The 17,950-nt window shown below is 41.3% G+C and overlaps 1 protein-coding gene across 1 annotated transcript; it reads left to right on the top strand.

The window, feature by feature from the left end:
- The first annotated feature begins 92 nt into the window (after window positions 1–92).
- Window positions 93–16,482, top strand: LOC117785364 (ALK tyrosine kinase receptor). Its single transcript, XM_034623327.1, has 9 exons — window positions 93–403; window positions 7,563–8,768; window positions 8,842–9,538; window positions 9,596–10,088; window positions 10,160–10,347; window positions 10,413–10,590; window positions 11,548–12,581; window positions 12,643–12,850; window positions 13,709–16,482. Exons 2-9 carry the CDS (start codon window positions 7,914–7,916, stop codon window positions 15,360–15,362), a joined length of 5,307 nt encoding a protein of 1,768 aa, XP_034479218.1. The 5' UTR covers window positions 93–403; window positions 7,563–7,913; the 3' UTR covers window positions 15,363–16,482.
- Window positions 16,483–17,950: the final 1,468 nt, after the last annotated feature.

Here is a 17,950-nt window from a genome sequence, read left to right as displayed (position 1 = left end):
GAGCAGCCGTGAGAAAAACAACAGACGCCGAAGATGTCTGAAAATCCAAATCGTTTGTCTTGGCTCGATCTCGAACTGTGTTCGGCTCGTCAGTCGTCAGTCGTCAGTCGCCAGTCGCTAGTGGACAGTCGCGTCTCTCAGTTTTGTCGTCGCGTCGCTCGTCGTTGCCACATTAAGTTCTTATCATAATCCATTGGGGCTACGTGCGCAGATTTAAGTGACTATAATTGAATGAAAAGTGCAAGATACATTTGCGAATATATAGCTATAGATACAGATACAGATACAACTACAGCTGTAGTTATCTTTGGATTCGCCATAGACGACTCCAAGATTGAAGGGCGCGCGTGGCAGGCACGCGTTGCATGCCGCTGTGAGAGTTTACATCTCTCCCCAATCGACTGTGAGTGTGTTTTATAAATAATCGCATAGAAGACGACTCTGTGTTATTTTCGTCGTCGACTGCAGCAAGTGCCAAATGTGTTTAGTTTGTGTATCCATGAGATACACGCATAGTGATGCTTTTATGTGCAATTCTCATATATTTGCAATTTGCGCAGCTCTAAACATTTTACGATTCCGTTTACTAGCCACAATTTTCGTGAGCCAAAATTAAAATTAAAAACCAAAACAAAAATGAAAATGAAAATGACACACACACACGCACACACACATACATACAAAAGTATCTTAAAAGTACAAGCGAAGTTCCCTTGTGATCGGTCTTTGACGTCGTCAACGTTGACGTCGTTCTTCTTATTGTTGTTGTTGTTGTCGCTTGTCTGCGACTGTCGCGGTCTCTAAATATATTTATGTATGTAGGCACTATAGATATAGTACGTATGTACATATAAATAAATATATTTGCGCGTTTCTATATAAATATACACGAATATATCTAAGTATCTGTGTATGTGTCTCTCATTTCCGTTTGTTGCGATCTCTCTATGTTGTTGCTGTTGTTGATGATGATGTTGTTGTCGATGTTTTTGCATTTTGACTTATTGCTATGCTATTTGAAATTGTGTTGGAATGAGATTTGCTTTTTGCGGCAATCTGAAATATTCAACTAAGAATTAAGCATTTTTTTGAATCTGTGTCTGTTTCTTTATTTTTTGTGAAGAAATCATTATCTTTAATGGATAAAAATACGATGGATTTAGGTTCATTCGATTGACTGATCTTGGAAATATAAATGTTATTTTTGGATATTAAGTAATTGATTTGGATTTAAAATAAATTCATAAACAATTGTTTTTTAATTAAATTTGGAAAGTTGTTGCAAGCAAGTACTTAAGCTATTTAAATTCCATAAACTTAAATAGTATTAAACTTTTAAATATATTTTTAGAAAACTTTGAGGTCTCATAACTTTGTAAAAACCCTATTCAATTTGATAAACAATGTCTTGTCAGTCCATGTACGCCATCTAATTTATATTGTATCTAAATTTCTTTTAATTTAAAGAATGTCAAATTTTCATAATTTTGAGACTTTTTCTATAGTTATCGCTTTGAAAGATTTTTTAAATTCATCGAATTGGTATAAGTTTGTCAAATACAAGCCGATTTTTAATCATTGTTTGTCATCTATATTGAAAATTTTAGAAAATTAATAAACATTCAGCTTCTGTAGATTATTAATTGAAGATGATAATTTCCCAATTGAAATAAACAAAAATATCAAATGATACTATATCTGAGTACTAGCTTAGCATCACAAAAGCTATTGATTTGCGGCATTCAAGCATATGGATGACAACTCGACTCATTGCTAAATCAATCATGAGTAAGACGCAAGCAACAGGATGAAGCAGCTGCTAAGCTGCAACTGTTGCCGTTGCCACAGATTATCCTTGTGCACTCCAGGCGATAGATAGGAGCATGATAAATGCATTTATGCCGCATCCGTGCAACTGATTAGATGAAATTACAGACGCACGCGTCCAGGGGCTCACACCAGAGCAGCAGGACAGCAGGTTAGGAGGATAGGAGGATAGAAGGACATGAGGATGCAGCGAACACGAGTAAATCCAATACATTGTCAACATTATGGCTGAGACAGCCATGAGCATGCACATTTATGTCTGCGTCTCGTATATCTATGGCATTTGCCACAAGGATAACAGGACATCAGGCCAACGGGGCCCACTTGCACTTGAGCGCATTGCAGCGCAAATTGAAAAAGGAAGCGTAATGCAAGCTTAGCTGACGCACGACCATGCCCACAATCACAGACACACACACACACACACACAGTCACAGTCGCAGCCAACCGCCCACAGGCAGAGCAGCGGCAGAGCGGGGGCAGAGCGGGGGCAGAGGAGGTGCTGTGCCTGCCGCCGTGCAGCTAAATTAAATTTCCAGCAGTTTGCATTAATTTCCCAAACGCCGACCGACAGAGCGCGCCACTAAGCGCCCAACTTTCCACCTTCCCACTCCCTTCCGCCGCCTGTTCACCTACCTCAACCTGCCACAACAGCATCCCAACAGCAACAGCAACAGCTTTTGCCGCCATTACTTCAGCAGCAACGAGACGTTGGCAGCGAGTAAAAAATGTCCTTTCGTGTCCTGTCTGTATATCCTGTACGCAGCTCGATTTCAGCGCAGGATATTCGTTTAACCTGCGCCTGCGAGACAGACAGAGAGAGAAAGAGCGAAAGAGACAGACGCAGTCGCTGCTGCCGTCGTCGTCGTCGTCGTTATTGTTGTTGTTGTTGTCGCCTCTGGGCTGCCTCTGGATGCTGTGCGGGCTGCACGACAATTTCCCAATTTCAGTCTTCGTTTGCCGAGCGTCGTGCGCGCAAGTATCCAAAAGATACGGATACATCGACTGCCACAGCGCAGCATTTACAACAACTGCAACAACAACAACAACAGCAAAAACCACAACAACAGCAACAACGAGCAAATATTTCAGCTGTAAGAGCAAAAATTTTTGTATGTTGGTTCAGTGAAAAATTGAAAAGTGAAAAAAATAAACCTCAAGAAAATTGCAAATGTGTAAAAGTTTTCACAGTAAAAAAGATTTTCTTGAAAATCCATTAAAACAGCGCTAAAAATCTGCCCAAAATGTGCGCGTTATGGTAATTTCAATAATTTGTGATACACATAAGAAAATAAATTGAGAAAGGCAACAAAATGTTGCAGTTATACACTTGCAACAAATCTAAGACAAGGCAATGCTAAAAAAAGGGTCGATAAAAATTAATATAACAATCGAAAGATGAAAAATTTGTGAAAATTCTTATAGAAAAAATTCTTTACTTTGCCTGTGTGTGTGTGAGTGTGTGTGTGAGTGTGTGTATGGTATGTTTTTGTGTGTAGTATCTTTTGTGTGCCTCTGTATCCATGTATCTGTGAGATACGCAAAACAATTTGTCTGCGCCATTGGTAGCGAGCGTTCCTCTTCACATTTGCGTGTGTGTGTGCGTGTGTGTGTGAGTGTGTGTGTCGTGCTCTTTACATGTGTGTGTATCCTGCGCACAGCAGCCAACGCCGACGAAGCTGTAGCTGCGATTCACATTGGGGCTGGTGATGGTCGAAAGCCTTGGAGCCCTACAGGAGACACCACCAACACCAGCAACACCAGCAACAACAACACTACCAACACCAACCCCCGCAATCACCACCACCAACAACAACAGTAGCTGTAGCAGCAGTAGCGCAACATTTGCGGCGTTGACGCAGCTTCAACTCGTTGTTGTTGTTGTTGCTGTTGTTGCTGTTGTTGTTGTTACTGCTGTGTGTGTATCTGCAAAATACGCTCACTCACACACACACACAAGCCTGCAAATAGTAGCATTTCTAAGCTCGTTAGATTTTCGCAACAGTTTTTGTTTGTTTTAAATTAATTTAAGCCAAATTTAAATAGCTGCAATAAATTCTCATATTTTTCTCTGTTTGGAAAATCAAAATCAAAATATGCAATCCCAAATTGTACAGCTTAATTAATAATTCCCTTGAACTGCATCAACATATTAAAATAATTCCAAGGGTTCAAGCCTTATCAAAATTTCCTTTGACAAATTTTGCAGAATTTCTATTAATATTCTATAGTTGTTGTAATTGCCTTTATTTCATCTGCTGAATATGCTAACATCTACACTTCATTACTAATCAATGCAAATGTTAACTAAAATTTCTGCACGTAAAGTTCAATTTTTGTTAAGTTTCAGTCAAATTTGAAACTATGACAAATAACATGGGCACTATTATTAATATATTGGAATAGTTTTAATTGTTATTTAATGTACTTTACAAGCAGAGTTTAGTGGTTTCAATGTGTTTTTTATAGCCGAAATATTCCAATACAATCAGTGGTTATTTAAATGCCGAAACAACTATTTAATTCGGCAACAAAAATAAAGGAATTTATGTTTATCTGATACTTTTCTTAGATGATACTGCTTAGCAACTAGTTGTCTAAAATAGGTGCATTCAATCTAAAAACTTCGTTCAAGTCACTATTCATTCTAGTTTAATTTTTAAAATATTACAGAGCATTTAATGGTGTTTGTATAGGAAGACCACCTTCATATTTGTCTTAATATAATCCAAAGAATTGGCAATTTTGAAGACTTTGAATTAAGAGATAGTTTCATAGTATGAAGATTGTTGTGAATAGTTAAAATTTCTCAGAAGTTTTGCTGTTTAGCCTTCTCTTTTTCAAATCAAACCTGTTGTGTATGTCAAGAACCAATTCCGAAAAGTTTCAGACAAGTTAAGTTTGGCCTTAATAAATACTTCTAGGGATAAGAACTATAATTAATTTAAATAATTTCTGCGTAGCCAATTACTAGTTTTATTATAACAAACCCAGCAATCGACTTTGCAGGATTACACCACTTTTCAATATATCATACAAGTTTAATTATGTCGGAAAAAGGAAAAACGTTGCAACTGCAATATGCGCTTGAGTGTATTTTGCGGAAAATCTACGCCAAGTACCGGCTTCAGATAAACTGACGCTGCACTCGCTGCACTCGCTGCCCCCTCTGCTCACCCCACCTGGCATGCGCCGTTTCCTGCTCCCCTCATGGCCATAAATTGACATATTTGCTGCAGTTCCTGTGGCCTGGTTGATGATCTCCTGTTCCACTCCAGAGCATCATGTCCCCAGTCGTGTGCACTTCTACGTATTTTGAACCCAGTTTGCCTCTCCCTTGTCCCTTGTCCCCTTTCCCTTTGCACTACTTCCCTCCATCCTCTTGCCTCATCCTCTTGCTCTCCTGTTTGACATGCATGTAGTTTATGCTTTGGCTAGTTAGTTTAACTTTGTTCATGCCAGGTCCTTTGGCTGCTCTCATCTCCGCTACTCGCATAACTTTCAGCTTCAATTGGGTTTCCGTTTGGCACTCGTTGCTTCTGCGGATTGCGTATACGCGCCGTGGTACCGAGTCGACACTCTGGTCCTCAACTCGCTGCCTTTTACATTGCCTCCCTCATTCATGCTCTTCTCACAATTCGCTTTTTTTACTAGACATATCTGCGTGTGTAATGTGTGTATATTTACGATTCTGCTTTGTTGTTGTTTTCGTTGTGCTGCTGGTTGTACAACTGCGGCAGCCATTTTGTATAGCATACTTAGCGTACTATGAAGTTACACACACACACACTCGTTTACAGAGTACAATTCGACGAGTAAATTTCGCTATTTGCAACATTGTTTTTCTCATTTTTCGGCAAATTCGGGCATAGAATTTCCCAGTGTTTTTCTTTTAGTCTCTTGCTGGTCGCTTCCCTCGCCAAAAGCACCGAATGTCAAAGGACGAACGACAACAGTTAGCCAATACTTACAGCAGCAACAACAACAACTTCATTTTTATATACAGCAACAAGATGATGGCCAAGAAATTTAATTTGCAAATACCACAATTGCATTTCTGCTTTAGTCTTAGCCCCTTGAAAATATATCCAACAAGAGAAAAGAAATCTAAGGAAAACGCGAGAAAATTGCATTAATGTGCATTTCTATTAAATTGTATGTGTCTAGTACATGTGTGTGTGTGTGTGTGTCTATTTGTGTGCGAGTGTGGGGCTCAGTACATGACCAAAACGAAATGTTAAATGTGAAATTGTACGCCGCCCCAGAAACTGTGCGTGTTTTTTACGGAGAGTAGATGAAGATGTTCAAATAAACTGTTATTATTTCTATGCATAGGTTATCTTTTTCTATATATTTATCATCCCGACAATTAAAATATATTATTATATTATTTGATTCGCTTTGTTGAGCATCAATTATGAAGCTTAATAGAAACTATTTTTGGCTCTGCCAGATGCAACGAATATACGACAAGCTGATTTTCTATTCTATTTTCCGAGAAACTTGTGTCCGACAAGCTGAATGCAATTTATACACTATAATTACCATTTCGCAGAATACTGAAAATAATCTCAATTTAATTTGTACAAATTATAACTCAACAATATTAGCTGATTTATGCATTTATTGGAATAAATTCACTACCTTTGTGCATTTGTATTAATTATTTATTTTGAAATTTTGTAGACTACAAAACATTGTAAATTATATTTTCTGCAAATCAATAAAACTGTATATATAACTAGAATTCATATATTAACTGCAGTCAATTTCTAGATAAATCCCATAAATATATTAAAAGTCATATTTGCAAATTCCAGTGAAACCTGTTTATTTTGGCCTTGAACTGGAGTTTAAATATGGCAATTCTATTATGCAGAAATCCGAGAGCAGTGAGATATAAAAAATCGTATTTTTAAAATGCTCACATCTACTTGAATATGTTAAAAATTGATTAAAATTTCCAAGTAAATTTGATGTTCATTATCCGGTTTAATTCAAAGTTATTAATATAAGCATTGACTTTTTGACAGTATATTATGAATAAAGGCGGTTTTTGTTGATAGCTCGAAATCGTAATTCAAACTAACTAACTTAATTAAAAGGTGAAACATATTTTATAACTGAGTGTAGGTTTACATTAAAATTTCTTAATTTATTATTATGACATCAATCTGATTGCATTGGTCTTCTGAAATTAAATTTTAATAAATGACCTCTGGCAATTAAAAGCTACATCAATGACCCATTTTCGGCGAAGCTGGCCCATCAGCAATTCAGGCAGCTTGTAAAAGCCAAATTGCAAACTGCAGTGGGCCAAATGTCAAACAAACGAATGTTGGCATTGATTTTCTTTATTTTTTTTTGGCCCGTGGCAAAACATTGTCAGCTGGGGAGGCACACGTGTGTGCTCCAGCATTTCGAGTCCTTTTCCTATCAGTTTATTGCAATTTTGTGTAAAGACTGAGGCTCAAAGTAGTTGCCGGCAAATGAAATTGCAATTCCTAGAATCTACAAGGTCACCTGGATGTGGGCGATTAATTGAATAATAAATTGATGTAGCGAAAGCGGATCTTAGAGGGTTATTAAATGGATGGCAATTATGTGAATAATTGAATGCCACCATGTGGGCATGTAAACATGTATTTATGAGTATTTTCATTTGCGTATTAAAAGTCAAAAGTCAAGGGGCGTTATTCATTTGCATATTTGTTTCGCATTTCCAATTTTTGCAGATTGTCGCTCAAGTTGCCATAACAACAACCACAACAACTACAAGAACCACAACAACAACGCACACACCTACACAAGATATTGAAAGAACAATAGCAATGTGCTGCCTGCATCTGAAGAACTTTAAATGCGCGATTCGTGTGTCCGCCCAGCGGTCAGCAAGGACATTGCCCACGTGCCACAAGAGTTAAGCTTGCAACCAGTTGAGGCGCCTCAAAGCGACTGGCTCAGCAAAAAATAAGTCACAATAACTAAAGAAAATACACATATTCAAATCACATACACACACACACACACACACGCACCTAATAGACGCCTACATATTTTGAGGCACTGTTTGTCGAGCTTTTAGCATGCCACGCCCACTAGCGGCGCTGCTGCTGCTGCTGCTCAGCCTGCTGGGCGGGCTGACGTTGGCGTTGGCGCAGCGGCCGCTGTTGAATCACACCTTCAACTCGCTGCCAATGTCGCAGCATCAGAGCAACAGCTACAACAACTACAACTATCAGGGGCCGGGCAAGCAGCTGCGGAATGGACGCCTCCATGAGCAACCGCTGCCGCTGCCGCTGCCAACGTTGCCCGGCTTGGCGCAGCCCGTCCATGTCTACGATGATTACGAGGGGGAGGCGAGCCAGGGGACACTTGGTTCGAGGCCGCCGCCGGGCAGTCGACGGGATACGCGACGTCGCCAGAACTTGTCGCATGTGGGCGCTGGTGGCTTGCCACGCCCCGAGCGCGGCAATGGGCAACGTGGCATGGAGTCGCTACGCAAGGAGCTGCTGAAACCCTCGGTTGGAGGTCCTGGCGGTGGCATTTCCGGCAGCAGCACTGGCTATGCATCCTACTCGGGCACCTCCTCCATTGGCAAGATCGATGGCCTGGGCGGCGTTGGCTCAGCGGATCGATATGGTGAGAAACTGCGTCAGCCCAATGGTGCGGCAGCCATGACAGCTGGTCCTGCCACCGGGCTCTTCTCCACGCGCTTTCCTCCGCTCTACGGAGGCACGGATAATCAACCGATACGCACGTCTCCCCGCAAGAACTCACTCAGTGAGCTGATCAAGCTGAAGAAGAGCCTCAACCAGGCTGACCAGCCAGTTGGTGGAGTCACCCATGGTAATATGGAGGACGATACCGATGCCGATGGTGATCAAGTGGATCCCATACAGCAGATCAAGGAGCGCATTCGGGATACGGCACCAAAGCCGGTGAGTACAGCTCCAGAATGAGCTATATCCAGTGTCTATCAGCTACTCTAAGCCCATCTTCATCTTTATGTAGAACACCTATGCACCCCACACGGAGTCCACACCCTCGTCGGAAATCGAAGATTTGCTGGGCGTCAAATGCAACTTTGAAACACCCTGCGCCTGGGAGTGGACCGAGCATTTAGTGGATGGCTTTCAGGTGATCAGCGGCACGGAGCTGGCCAAGAAGAATATGACGGGCTTGCTGCCCGGACCAGTCGCAGACAGCATCGACGATGCCAATGGTCACTTCCTGTACGCCCGAGTGCAGCCGACGACGAAGCAGCTGAACTTGACGTCACCCTCGTTTAGCACCACGTTGGATAAGTGCGTCATGGAGGTGTATATGCATCAGAGCGACATGAGTCACGGACTGTCGCGGGTGGTGGTGGAGCCACTGCATCCGCAGGAGAGCAGCTGGGTGCCGGCAGAGATAATGGGTGACAATTACCGTCAATGGACACACCGTGTTTTTCGACTCGGTCGCATTTCCCGTGACTTTCGAATTGTCTTTGAAATCGTGCCCGACCTGAAGACTGGACAGAAGGCGCACGTGGCCATCGATAATTTGCGCATGGTCAACTGTTTCCCGGAAGGCACCAAGTCGGAAAAGTGCAGCACATCGCAGGTCAAGTGCATGATGAACAAAGTACCCGTCTGTATTCCATTGCCGCGCATTTGCGACATCACCCGCGACTGTGACGATGCCGAGGACGAGATTCAGTCATGCGGTAAGTGGTAAGTGGGTTCACTTGGTTCAGCGTGGCTCAAGCTCTTATCTGTTACAGACAAGATACCCTATGGCGGTCGCTGTGACTTTGAGGAGGATTGGTGCGGTTGGCGCGACTCGGGCAAGACAACGTTGACTTGGTCCCGTCACACCGGCTCCTCCCCCACCCACGACACTGGCCCCGATGGCGATCACACGCAGCAACATCTGTTGAACGCCACTGGTGGCTATTACATGCTCGTCAACATGAACCAGCACATCAACGACTCGGAGAAGAACTCAATCATTGGCTTTGCCAGCAATGCTATCATGCTGAGCAAGACCTTCAACCCGCCGCCCTCTGTCCATGGTAATCCCGATTCACCCTATCGCAACTCTTGCGTGGTGCGTTTCTACATCCATCAGTTTGGCAAGAATCCAGGCAGCATCAATCTATCCGTGGTCGAAATGAAAGAGAAGGAGAATATAACCACAACGCTCTGGTGGAGCACCAAGAACCAGGGAAGCGATTGGTTACGTGCCGAGTACGTTCTACCCAACATTACATCCAAGTAAGTTGACAAGCCTATGCGTATAGAAGCCATAACAATCCAGTCAATCGAAACTACTCGGATCTTTTTAGATACTATCTGCAGTTTGAGGCTCGCATGGGAATGCGCATCTTCTCGGACGTTGCCGTCGATGACTTTTCCCTGAGTCCCGAATGCTTTGGTCTCAATATACCCGAGGAGCATCTCAATGGATATAACTATTGGGACGTTCGTTATAATCAAAAGAGTCCAACGCACCACGACTTTGACCATACGAGCTGTAAGTGGTTTTTTAATGAAATATCCCAGATAAATAGTAAATTCCTTACATCCTCTTGCTTGCAGATTTAGAGCTAACAACCTGTGACACTCGGGGCATGATAGGACCGACACAGGCACAATGTGAAAGCAACTACAAGGAGCAGAATCAGTCGCACGTGCTACGCGAGGTACATGTCGTGGAGGATCAAAGCACCTACAAAGGCATGCAGAAGTGGAAGGTTCCCAACGAGGGTTATTACACGTAAGTACCAATTTTTAGACCCCGTACTTAAAAAAAGTACAGGGGTCTATTGGGTTTGTTTGAACGGATATGTGCGTGACAGGCAGAAGGAGGCGTGGCAGACCCTATAAAGCATATATATTCTTGATCAGCATCAATAGCCAAGTCGATATAGCAATGTCCGTCTGTCTGTCTGTCTGTGTGTCTGTCTGTCTGTCTGTCCGTCCGTCCGTCCGTCTGTATAAACACCTAGATCTCAGAGACTATATGAGCTAGAGACACCAAACTTGGTATGTAGGTCACTCTATATTGCAAGCAGATCAAGTTTATTTCAAAATTTGGCCACGATCGAAAAAAAAAAAATTTCATATCCAAATTATAAGAACAATTTAAAAGCTAGTGACACCAAATTTGGTATGTAGATTCCTCAGTATTGCAGGCAGATCCAGTTTGTTTCTTTTTTTAATCGGACCACTATTATATATAGCGCCCATAGGAACAATCGGTCGAAAATCAAGTTTTAGTATAAGAAAATTTTTTGTTTAATGAGATATTGTAACCAAACTGATGCAATAAGCACATAACTTGGTTTTATATATCCTGTCCAAAGTTGGTTCGAATCGAACCACTATATAATATAGCTGTCATAGGACCGATCGGGTGAAAATCAAGTCTTAGTATGAAAAACTTTTTTGTTTTATGAGATACCGTAACCAAACTTATAAAATATACATGAAACTCGGCTTTAAATAGCCTGTTCAAAGTTGGTTCAAATCGGACCACTATATCATATAGCTGTCATAGGACCGATCGGACGAAAATCAAGTCTTAGTAAGAAAAACTTTTTTCCATTATTAGATTTTGACATAGTAAGTACGGGGTCTCCGACAGTCGAGTATGCTCGACTGTAGCACCGGTCGACTAGTTATTTCTCCCATTGGGCTATACCTTAACTCACCTGCTTTCCTACTCCCTCAGGATCATCGCCAAAGGTGCCAGTGGTGGCCTTGGATCTGGTGGTGTGGGCAGCTCTCGTGGCTCTGTGGCTGTGGCGGTGCTGGAGCTGCACAAGAATGAGGAGCTTTACTTTCTGGTGGGTCAACAGGGCGAAAATGCCTGCATCAAATCAATGGGTCTTCACAAGGAAGCCGGCTGTGGAACGGATCATGATCTCGACTTGACACAGTTCAGCTTTCGCTCCAAGCAAGACATGGTGATGAACATTTACATTGAGAATGGCGCTGGTGGTGGTGGCGGTGGCTCCTTTGTCTTCCTGCTGAACCAGGCCAAAAACGAGGCGGTACCGCTGCTCGTGGCAGGCGGAGGTGGTGGCCTGGGCATTGGTCAGTATATAGACGAGGACTTTCAGCACGGCCAGAAGGCCAAGCCACTTCAAGCCCCCGAGAGCGGTCAGATCAATGGCGAACCGCTGAACAAAAAGACTGCCGGACCCGGAGGTGGTTGGCGTGCCAAGGAGGATCAGGCGCTAAGTCCAACCTATGGCGCTGCGTTGCTGCAGGGCGGACGCGGAGGACACTCCTGCTATGTTGAGCTGGCTGACAATGGCACCTCCGTGCACCGACATGGACAGGGTGGCTTTGGCGGTGGCGGCGGTGGCTGCAACACAGGTGGCGGTGGTGGCGGCTACGCCGGTGGAGATGTCTATCTCAACGAGTCCAATGGCGAGGGAGGCAGCTCCTACATCAGCAGCAGTCGCAGCCTAAGAGATGCCAGCGAAATCCATGCCGGATCCAGCAGTGGTGCTGGGGCCATCATCATCATTCCAGCTATCGAGGGTTGTGGCTGTGATTATCGTTGTGTGGCTCTGGATGAATTTAGGTCCAAGGTGCGTTGCATATGCCCGGAGGGCTGGAGTCTTAAGCGGGACAACAACACGGCCTGTGAGAGACAGGAGGAGGCGGGCAAGTCCTCCTTCCAGTATCTGGTATCCATCCTGATGTTCTCTCTCGCCGTGCTCTTTATCTGCATCACCGCTCTTATCTTTATGTTGTGTAAGCTCAGAAATGTACTTCTCAATTGTGTTCACTAATTATCCTTCTGATTCTTCTGCAGACAATCGATATCAGCGCAAGAAGCAGGCCAAACTGCGGCATAAGATGCTTGCGGAGCAGGATCTTCAGCTAAGTCGACTACGTCACAACATTGATGACTCCAATCTGAATAACTTCAATCCCAACTATGGCTGCGATGGCATTCTCAATGGCCACATCGATGTCAACAGTCTGCCGCAGGTGGCACGCGAGAGTCTCCAGTTGGTCAAGTGAGTAGCTTATGTCCACCTTTGACGCTTTTCGAGAACTTCAAACTGTCATAACTTTGTCAAATCTTAACCGATTTTCATGCGGAATGTCAATATTATAATTTGTTGGCCTCTATATTAACTCTGCATCAAAATTTGTAAAAATATTTTTTTTTCTTTTACTGTAAATCCCTATGACACTTTTTAAAGAATTTAAAACTGTCATAACTTTGTCAAATCTTAACCGATTTTCATGCGGAACGTCAATATTATAATTTGTTGGCCTCTATATTATTTCTGCATCAAAATTGATAGTATAATTTTTTTTCATTCAGTGTAAATCCCCTCGACATTTTTTTTTAGAATTTAAAACAGCCATAACTTTGTCAAATCTTAACCGATTTCCATGCGGAACTTCAATATTATAATTTGTTGGCCTCTATATTATATCTGCATTAAAATTTATAAATTAATTATTTTTTCATTCAGTGTAAATCCCCTTGACATATTTTTAAGAATTTAAAACTGTCATAACTTTGTCAAATCTTAACCGATTTTCATGCGGAACGTCAATATTATAATTTGGTGGTCTCTATATTGATTCTGCATAAAAATTATAAAAATAATTTTTTTTCTTTCAATGTAAATCCCCTTGACACTTTTTTAAGAATTTATAACAGCCATAACTTTGTCAAATCCAAACCGATTTCCTCGCGGAAAATCAATTATATCTTTATTTGACCTCTATTTTGATTCTGCATTAAAATTTGAAAATACAATATTTTTTTATCATTGTTTATTTTTTCCTTAGATACATTTAATACATATTTAAATTGAGCAATGGATATTTTATCATATGACTTTCTCTTTTCTCCACAGTGCACTGGGCAAAGGCGCCTTTGGTGAAGTCTACCTGGCTTTGTATCGCCATCGCGATGGAGATGCTGTTGAAATGCCGGTGGCTGTGAAGACGCTACGCGAAGATCCCAAGCGCGAGAAGGAGGAGGATTTCCTGAAGGAGGCAGCCATTATGGCCAAGTTCAATCACCCGAATATGGTGCATCTAATTGGCGTCTGTTTCGATCGACAGCCTTACTATATTGTTCTAGAGCTGCTTGCCGGCGGAGATTTGCAAAAGTTTCTGCGCGAGAATCGCAATACACCGGAGCGACCTTCCCTGTTGACCATGAAGGATCTGCTTTTCTGTGCCCTGGACGTTGCCAAGGGATGTCGCTACATGGAGAGCAAACGCTTCATTCACCGCGACATCGCAGCCCGAAACTGTCTGCTGAGCAGCAAGGGTCCAGGACGTGTGGTGAAGATCGCTGACTTTGGCATGTCCCGCGACATTTATAGATCGGACTACTATCGCAAGGGCGGCAAGGCAATGCTGCCGATCAAGTGGATGCCACCAGAGGCATTCCTCGATGGCATTTTCACATCCAAGACGGATGTCTGGTCCTTTGGCATACTGCTCTGGGAGGTGTTCAGCTTGGGCCGTTCGCCATATCCCGGCCAACATAATACACAGGTCATGGAGCTGGTGGTGCGCGGCGGACGTCTCGGCTCCCCCACTGAATGTCCCGTGTCCATTTACAAGATCATGGCCGACTGCTGGAATCCCACGCCCGAGGATCGGCCCACATTCACCAGCCTGCTGGAGCATCTAACTGCCTGCACGCAGGATGCAAGTATTATGAATGCACCGCTGCCCAATATACTGGGACCCACGGCCTCGGAGCGGGACGAGACTGTCATCCGGCCGCCCAACGGTGAGGAGTTCTGTCTGGCCGTACCGGACTATCTGGTACCGCTGCCCGGCAACGGTGCACCACATGCACCGGGTGGCACTCCGTATGCCCCCACCGCGCAGCGTCAACAAAACGCCTGCACTCCCCCCGCTGTCACCTCGCCCGCCGCCCCCAAGCCCACAATGCCAGAGCCCTTGGAGGGGGCAGCCGCTGCAGCGGCGATTGTGGGCGGCGACTGCTGGGAGACCTCCTTCATATTGCCCAACTCGAAGAGCGATCAGCCGTTGCTCAGCTCTGGCGGCATCACCACGATGGCCAATGGAGACTCGCAGCGTAATCTGCAGGCTGCCGCATCCATGGCTGCTGCTGCCGCATCGGCACATGCCACGCCCATATTGCGCTCGCCCACGCATAGCGATGAGGCGAAACTGATTAGCCTGGACACGCCACAGCCGACGCCGACGACCATACAACCACCGCTGTCCTTTGCCTCGCAGCTGGATGGCATCACGCTAGATCCTGCGGCGTTGTCCAAGAGCCTGGCCAATGGCGGTAATCCCAATGGCAACTCCAAGCAGTCCTATGCCAATGTGCAGGTGCAGTTGAAGGCTGATCCGGAGAGAGATTGCAGCAAGATGAATGGAGCTCTGCCCAGTGGAAATGGAATGCTGCTCAACGGGGAGACGGCAACAGGGAAGGCAACGAACGACTCACCCTTTACCATTCAAGGATATGCGGAGCGATATAAGGACAACAACAATCACTCCGAAATCAGTTGTTAAAGCGTCCCAATAGCTAACACAGGGCGTCTGTGTCTGTGTCTGTGTCTGTCATGTGGCAACAGGGTGACTCGGCTGTAAGCATAAAGTCTGATAAAAACCCGAGCGAATTGGTTAATTGATGAAAATTGTTGAATTGTGGAATTCGTGCAACATGTGGATAGCGTTATGTCAAGCTTCAAGGGCCAAGTCCCGGTCACAATTTGTTTTTGCAGCTGAAAAGCGCATTAAAAAAACACATATTAATTGCAAAAGCCAAAACAAAAATAAAACCAAAAAAACAAAAATCGAGTGAGAAATTCACAAGAATTATATATTGTAATTGAAATATTCAACTAAATTTGTATGCGTAAAATACTTACACATAAATACGAAACATAAATTATGACAATTAGTTGAAAATTAGTTTAGTTTTTGTAAGAGATTTGTTTGCCAATTGTGAGAGGTTGTAAATAAGTATATGATTAATCTTTTTTTTGCCAAATTACATTTTTAATTTTAAATTCAATTGTTAATTTTATGTTAATTTAAGCAAATGACTGAAATGCTAAACAATATTCCTAAAAACCAACAGATTCAATTAATTTTTTATAAATATGCAGTCCAAGTGAATCCAAAAACAACAAGAACATCAACAACATCAACAACAACAAGAACAAGAACAACAATAAGAAAATGTACCAACGCATAGTCATTTAATTATTTATTTTCTATTTTATTTCTTCGTTTTTCTTATGGTTTTTAAGTGCAACGTAGTCTTTATACAAACAGCGAGCATATTTTGTGAATATATGTATTAAAATTGTTTTTCCTTTATTTTGTGAATTATTATACTTTGTTTTTATCTTTTAATTAACCTGTAAATAAAAGCTTCCGTCGTAGTATATGAACTTATGTATTTAGTATCTAAGCTAAATTTAGCATGTAAATGATATACATATAAAGAATATTGAAATATTATAAACTACAATTTACAGGGTGATTTTTATGAAAATTCAGTTGTATGTTTAAAAAACAAAACAAATTAGCATTAACAAATTATGACAAGAAGAAAAACAGAAGACGGATAGTTTTTGTATCATTTTAGTTGTGCGCCATAACTTTAATTTCAAATGAATACAAACATAATGTGAAGAACATGAAATCGAAATTAAAAGAATTCAAATGTGTGAAAGAAATATGTTGCATAATATTTTCACATTTTTTGCGTTGACCAACAAAAAGGAATACCGAAGCGAGCAGGCGCTTTAATTGTGCAACTCGCATTTGTTTAAATAATTAAGGAATATAATGTTGTTGCCGCTTGTGTTAAATTGCAGTGTATTCAAAGGTCAAAGGTCGACCGACGATATCGATGATCGAGGCGGTTATTCAAATTTTACATTTAGTTCAGACGTAACAAACAAGCTTTAAATTATATAATTTTTATAAAAATATATATACACATGACATAAAATATACAAAAAAAATGGAATAAGACGCATATTTATATTTAACAAAATTAATATAAAAAAAAGCCAAAAGAAATGTATGTATTAAAGAAGAAAAAAAACTTGATAATTTATACAATACACACAAAAAGAAGTAAACATTGAGCATTGGTTAAATTGTGCGCCAAGCTTAGTAAAAATATATATATATATCTATATATATATATATATTAACGGAACATTTAATTTATATGATGTGTATGTACGTATATTAAATATAAGAATGTTAAGTGTGTGCTAGTATACATATAAATTATATACTTACTACATGTGTAATACTAAATGAACAAAATGATGATAACCTATGATAATGACATGTATATGTTTTGCTTATGTACCAGTCTACAGTTATTTATGCGCATTAAAATACGAATTACATATATATGTGTATTTAACTTTATATGTATAACTAAACAAACAGTAATTAATGCTGAATACGCGAAAAACGAAGAAAACAAATGAAAATATTCAAGTATGTAATTTAAATTTAAAAGCATAGATATATTGCATATTACATCACAATAATGAAACAAAAACAAAAAAAAAAGAATGAACAATGTACAAACATTAAATGAGATTACAAATATGCTCCACATTAATTCACCAAATAAAACAAACACAACCGAAAAACAAAGTAATGCTTCAATATATATACATATAAATATATATCTCAACATTCACAGCTAAACAAAATTTTAGAACTTAACTTTAAACTTACTTTTTGCTCAAATTGCGATTTCTTTGCAATGCAATGAAATGAAAGCAACTAAAAAATATTTAAATTTCATAACATATTTATGAATTTATGTCATGGAGTAAACATTAATACTACTTATGTACTTACTTATATGTACTCGTATGTGTATCTAATATGGTTGTGCCGAGGCATGTAAGGGCGTCTTTGGAACCCCCAGACAAATACATACCTATTATATATGCGTTAAATGTAAGAAAATACTCATATTCGTACTTTCACAACACTTTCTTCTCCATTATATTTTCTTTATTAGTATGAGTTTTGCATTGTTAGCGGATGTAGTGGATGGATCCGAATAAAATCATGATCGATTAAAAGGGCTAACGTCTGTTTCTTTCTATGCC

The sequence above is a fragment of the Drosophila innubila genome (assembly GCF_004354385.1).
Source record: "Drosophila innubila isolate TH190305 chromosome 2R unlocalized genomic scaffold, UK_Dinn_1.0 1_C_2R, whole genome shotgun sequence".
NCBI classification, from domain to species: Eukaryota; Metazoa; Arthropoda; class Insecta; order Diptera; family Drosophilidae; genus Drosophila; species Drosophila innubila.
The sequence above is the reverse complement of the archived record's forward strand: the minus strand, read 5'-3'. Positions and strand labels throughout refer to the sequence as shown.

Bases quoted from the DNA above. Each gene is read 5' to 3' on its own strand.
- LOC117785364 (XM_034623327.1), top strand. From the start codon at position 7,914: ATGCCACGCCCACTAGCGGCGCTGCTGCTGCTGCTGCTCAGCCTGCTG. The intron at 10,348-10,412 runs GTAAGTGGTTTT...TCTTGCTTGCAG, and splicing joins CGACTTTGACCATACGAGCT to ATTTAGAGCTAACAACCTGT. The intron at 12,851-13,708 runs GTGAGTAGCTTA...TTTTCTCCACAG, and splicing joins GAGAGTCTCCAGTTGGTCAA to TGCACTGGGCAAAGGCGCCT.